At 54.6% G+C, this 6,089-nt stretch overlaps 1 protein-coding gene across 1 annotated transcript; it reads left to right on the forward strand.

Annotated features, from left to right (window-relative positions):
- The first annotated feature begins 307 nt into the window (after positions 1 to 307).
- Dusp9 (dual specificity phosphatase 9) lies at positions 308 to 4,303 on the forward strand. Its single transcript, XM_029472996.1, has 4 exons — positions 308 to 504; positions 1,056 to 1,631; positions 2,177 to 2,632; positions 2,915 to 4,303. The coding sequence occupies exons 2-4, from the start codon at positions 1,091 to 1,093 to the stop codon at positions 3,238 to 3,240; spliced, it is 1,323 nt and encodes a 440-aa protein (XP_029328856.1). The 5' UTR covers positions 308 to 504; positions 1,056 to 1,090; the 3' UTR covers positions 3,241 to 4,303.
- The last annotated feature ends 1,786 nt before the right edge of the window (positions 4,304 to 6,089 follow it).

Here is a 6,089-nt window from a genome sequence, read left to right on the forward strand (position 1 = left end):
CTGGGGCTCTGGGCTTTTGTCCCCACCCCTCTTCCTGCTTCCAGGGACCAGACTGGCGCCAAGCAGGGGCAACTGCAACATGTCCCCTGCTGGGCCCCCGACCTGCCCTTGGCCTCTGCCCTGACCCTGTCCCGCCTGGGTGGAAGCCCTAGCTCAGCCTGCGGCTTGCAACTCCCACCAGGCTATTCCTTAGCCCTGGTTGGCTCTCCTGCTCCCTGAGCCCGCCCCACCGCCCCGCCCCGTCCCGCCCCTTTGAGCTGCTACTTAGTCGGTCCGAAGGCAGAGCCTTCCAAGGTGGAATCTGGATTCTGCTGCCAGGAAGCGGCCGGCGCACGAGTGGCGCGAGGCTTGGCTTCCACGTGCGAGCCTGCTCCACCACCCCGCCCTCTCCGAGCGCCCAAGCCTGGGGGATCCGTCTCCATGAACGATACCTACGCCCTGCCGTGGCACTAGCTGTGGCCAGGACGTCCGGGTGCAGTCGCCTGCCTCTGGATCTCGCTCCAGGTCTCTCCTTTTGTTCTCTCCTGGGGTGGGTAGGAGTGGGGCCGAGTCAGCTCTTACGGGACTCGCCGAGGCCCATAACCTCGGTGACCCTCTTGTTCTCTGGGTCTTCCCGGCTTTAGAGGAGAGCCGGGCCTTGAACCCAACTTCTCCACACATCCAAAATTGAACTTGGGGAGTGATGGAGATCAGAGCAAATGAGAAAGTCAGAAAAGGGGTGTGGAGGGAACTGGTTTTAGTCCTCCTAGCACTTCAGAGCCCGGTAGACGCCCAGCTATCTTTTGGGGTATGTCTCACGAAAACTCCATGTAAGCGGGGCAGGGAGCAGCGCCCAAGTGGCGGCAGCCTCGGGTCTTTTTCCAGGGGCGCCTTCCTTGGTGTTCTCACTGTGGGTGGAGCGCGAGGAGAGAAGCAGGCGGTAGAGGAATGTCCCTGCGGGGACACTGAAAGCCTGCCCTCAGGACAGGGGTTGACTTCCCGCCTCGGTAGCCTGATCCACGCTACAGGAGTAGAGACAAACTTGCCCTCACTCCGCGCCTTGCCTCTCTCCACAGCATCCACTGCCCGACGTGCAGGACGCTGCGCGACCATGGAGAGTCTGAGTCGGTCATGCCTGTGGCTGCGTCAGGAGCTGTCGTCCCCGCGCCCACAGCTTCTGCTGCTGGACTGCCGCAGCCGGGAGCTGTATGAGTCGGCGCGCATCTGCGGGGCGCTGAGCGTGGCCCTGCCCTCGCTGATGCTGCGCCGCCTGCGGAGGGGGAGCATGTCGGTGCGGTCGCTCTTGCCTGGGCCACCACTGCAGCCTCCCCCACCGGCCCCTGTGCTCCTATACGACCAGGGTAGTAGTGGCCAGTGCCATCGTGAAGCAGCGGAGGCTGAAGCGAAGGCCGAAGCTAAGGCTGAAGCGGAGGCCGAAGCTAAGGCTGAAGCGGAGGCCGAAGCTAAGGCTGAAGCGGAGGCCGAAACTAAGGCTAAAGCGGAGGCCGAAGCTAAGGCTGAAGCGGAGGCCAAAGCGGAGGCTAAAGCGGAGGCCAAAGCGGAGGCCAAAGAAGAGTGGGATGCTGACTCAGTGCTGGGCGTCCTGCTCCAGAAGCTTCGGGAAGAAGGCTACCCAGCATACTACCTACAGGGTAAGTGAGGGTCAGTGGTCTGAGAGAGAGAGCACTATGGAGAGGCCTCAGGTCAGGAGAAAAGATCCTTCTTTCCAAGGGGTTTCATAATTACTTTATCCTTCAGCAAACTCAATCTCATTTTGTCTAAAATATAGGGTAAGAGCCTCCCTCCTGATAACCTGCCCAACAGCTTTTGGGGAGGCAGAGCTGACCGTGACCTTGGGCAAGTCCTTCATCCCTCCAAGCCCATTTATAAGTCTGGATAATGGGGAGAATTGACCTGAAACAACCTGGTTCACAGGATAATGCCCCAAGACTAAGGGCTGCATTGGGCACTTACCAGCCAAAGAAACAGTCACAAATGCTGAGTGAGGGAGGATGGCTGTCTATAGCACAGCACATGTAGTTTAAACAACTCTGCTGGTTTATGTGTTCCCTTTGGCAATATCTGCAACCCCCACCCCAGAGAGCTGTGTAGTGTCAGCTCCCTAGCCCCAGCTAGGGAAACTTGGCTGCCCAGAGGCTATATTAAATAGTAAGACCTCGCCCTTCTTTCCTGACAGGTGGCTTCAGCAAGTTCCAGGCCGAGTGTCCTCACCTGTGTGAAACCAGCTTCAGTGGTCGTGCTCGCTCAGGCCTGGGCTCAATGTCTAGCTCAGTGCCTGTGGTGGGGCTAGGTGGCCTGTGCTTGAGCTCTGATTTCTCTGATGCAGAATCTGAGGCTGACCGTGACACCTTGAGCTGTGGCCTAGATTCTGAGAGCACCACATCCCCTCCAGCTGGGCTGCTACCACCCTTCCCAGTCCAGATCCTGCCCAATCTCTACCTAGGCAGTGCTCGAGATTCAGCCAATTTGGAGAGCCTGGCCAAGCTTGGCATCCGCTATATCCTCAATGTCACCCCCAACCTTCCTAACCTCTTTGAGAAGAATGGTGACTTCCACTACAAGCAGATCCCCATCTCTGACCATTGGAGCCAGAATCTGTCCCAGTTCTTTCCGGAGGCCATTGCATTCATTGGTAAGTCCTCCCTACTTTGTCCCTCTGTCCCTCCCCCCTCCACTCTCTCCACCCACCAGACTGATTCTTGGCCTCTCGTCCTCCTCACTCCATTCCCAGAGCCCACGTGACACTTGGGGAGGTGGGGGTAGAGCGCAGGTCAACTGCCAGTGAGAGAGATCTTTCAGATATGGTCTCGGCAGGGTAGGGGGACAGTGATGATGATCCCAGAAATTCGTTTAGTTTTGGTCTCATTCATGGTGACCCTTAGGGGGTGTCTCTGTTCTGTCCTGTTTTACCTAGATGAGGCCTTGTCGCAGAACTGTGGGGTGCTCGTCCACTGTCTGGCAGGGGTCAGCCGCTCTGTCACTGTCACCGTGGCCTACCTCATGCAGAAGCTTCACCTCTCACTCAACGATGCCTACGACTTGGTCAAGCGGAAGAAGTCTAACATCTCACCTAACTTCAACTTTATGGGGCAGCTGCTAGACTTTGAACGCAGCCTGCGCCTGGGGGGGAAGCGCTCCGGCGGGCGGGGCAGTGGGGGACCAGAGTCCACCGTCTCAGACCCACCTTCCTTCTTTACTACCCCTACCAGCGATGGGGTCTTTGAGCTGGACCCCACATAAAGCCGCATGGAGCTGATGGGCTGGTCCCTACTTATGACCCCTAGTATTAGCAGGGATGGGATGCAGCCATAAGCAGGGAGAGGGAAAAGGGGAAGGGGGGAGGGAAAGCTCAATACCTCATGTGGGAACAGAGTAGAAACCTGCCCCACACACTCAAGGCCAGCCCCAGATTCTATTCCACGTGCCTACTGGTGGGCCCGGGGCTTCGGGCCTGACCCTCCCCGCTCTAGAGCGGGGCCATGCTCCAGAACCTGCCTCTTCTGTGACTGTTACTTTCTTTTTTCAGGGTGGGAGTGGGGCTTCCTATCCAAGAGACCATTCCAGATTGCTGCCTGGGCCCTGGCCCTTCTTGCTGTTTCATCTTCAGGAAGAGTGTATCATTCTTTGCCACAGGAGCCTGCTCTTGGTTCCATACCTGTCCCCAAATGTCCACCTGTGGGAGCAGACCTGACCACTTTGACTGGTGTAGACTCCTTCCTGCTTCTCTCACTAGGGCTTAGACTTCTTAGAACTGTAGGGTGTGAACCCAGAGACACAATGGCTGCTCTCCGCATCCACAGGGACAGCCTCTCTGGGTGGCTTTTTGCTGGGCAGTGTCACATGGGAGGGCATGGGCCTGGGAGCCAATGGGCGAGATCCCAGCCACACATCTGGTGCCCTGACTGTTTCTTTCCTCCTCCCCCAGATGTCTTGACAGGATCACTGAGACTCTTTGTGACTGAGGGTGGTCAAACTGCCACCGGAGGAGATAGGGTCTCAGAGCTAGAGCTGAGGGGGAGGGAGGGAAAGATGAAGGCCTCAATTTTGCTACTGTGAGTCTCACACAGCCACTGTTGGTTTGGGGGGCAGGGAAGGGGCCAAGCTGCAGACACACATGGTCATTCATTGCAGTCCACACCCCGTTGTACACTCTGTGTGTGTGTGTGTGTGTGTGTGTGTGTGTGTGTGTGTGTACACACACACACACACTAGCCCACTCATACTCAGCCTGGAGCTGGCAGTACCTGTGGCAGCAGGACCATCTTGTCTTTGTTTTTGTAATCCACATCATAATCACATTCTGTCATTGTTACTCCTGAATAAACAGTTTATTTAAGGTACTGAACAGAGAGGTTGTTGCTTCTTGGACTCCTTTGGGAAGGGAGGGAAAGGAAAGGGAAGCCTGCCCTTCACCGATTCATCGTTCCCCATCTATGTACACTGCCTATTGGCTACCAGGTCTCTCGCACACACTTCAGGAAGCTGGGCACAACCAATGAGCCAGACATGAAGAAAGTGCATGTTTGCAGCTGCATTTCCAGAGGGGAATGGGATACAGGGTGCGGCCAGTACCACAGAGTGGGGAATCAAATGCTCCAAATTCAGTCATGACCCCCAAGCTCTGAGTCAAAGTTGGTGGCCTGCATATTTTGCTGAGGGTGCCTAGGACTTGAGGGAATGGACATGGGCTATGCATATCATACAATGTGGAATCAAGGCTACAAAAGCCTGGGCAAAGGTAGGAGGAGCCCTAAGGCAAAGTGTTCACTGGCCCATCAGAAATGTTAGGGAGAGCCTACATCACTGGCTCATCTAATTTTCAGGTAGGGCTCCACTCAACACTGCCAGTGCCTTCTCCTTGCTACAGCTGGCAAGCCTGGCAAGCTGCATTTTCAAAGCTTCGAGATAAAACAGAAGAGCAGCGGCAGAGGGTGGGCAGAGAGCATGTAGACAGGAGAATGCAATGGAGACTTGGCTGTTCTAGTCAGGTTCCCAGTTAGCACAAGGAATATATGCGGCAATATGCTTGTAGAGAGGGAAGATTGATTTTTGCCTCTCATTTCAGTGATCCAGGCCATGCCTGGTTGGCCCCTTCACTCTGGGCCTGTGATAACGCAACACCAAATGGTGGGACTGTGTAATGAAAAACAATTGGGGGCCGGGCGTGGTGGCGCACGCCTTTAATCCCAGCACTCGGGAGGCAGAGGCAGGCGGATTTCTGAGTTTGAGGCCAGCCTGGTCGAGTTCCAGGACAGCCAGGGCTATACAGAGAAACCCTGTCTCGAAAAAAAGAAAAACAATTGGATGCTTCATTACCAAGAGGGAAAAGAGAGGAAGAAAAAAGGACTGGAGTCCCCCAAAGACCTTTCAAGACTATACCTCAAACAAACTAAAGACATCTCCCCTCCCACTGGGTCCACTTCCCAGTATATATACCACCTGAGGGACTAAGTCCTTAAACATGGGTTTTGGAGAGACATTCAAGATCCCAATTGCAGCAATGGTCTTAGGAACCTTAGGAACAAGATGTTCAGGTAGCACTCCTTATCCAAAAGCCCTGAAATGTGGGTCAAATTTAAAATCCTGTGGCCAAATGCCTGAGCTGATAAGAAAATAAGAGAAAGGCTCTGAGACAAAAGAGAGAAAAAAAAAAAAAAAAACACCAGTGAGCTCAAAACTGCCTGGGTGCACAGCCTGGGACCAGGAGCCTCTACAGGAATGTAGCCTCCCATACCTGTTAGTATATAAAACTATGAGATTATTTTTATTTCTCTCCCCTCTCTGGCATGGTCAAATGCAACCCCATCTGGCTTCGAATTTACTTAATCCACTGTGAGGCTGAGGGTACCTTTGAACTTCTGATTCCCTTGCCTCCACCTCTCAAGTGCCAGAAGGACAGGAAAGCGCTACCACCATAGCAGTCAAAGTGCTGCTCTAAGTCACTAAATTTATGGTAATTTGTGACAGCAGCAAATGTAATAGATGACCTCGAAAAATACACCTAAAGAAACAAATGGCCGGGAGTGGTGGCTCACGCCTTTAATCCCAGCACTCGGGAGGCAGAGGCAGGCGGATTTCTGAGTTCGAGG

This window comes from Mus caroli, chromosome X, assembly GCF_900094665.2.
Source record: "Mus caroli chromosome X, CAROLI_EIJ_v1.1, whole genome shotgun sequence".
NCBI lineage: Eukaryota > Metazoa > Chordata > Mammalia > Rodentia > Muridae > Mus > Mus caroli.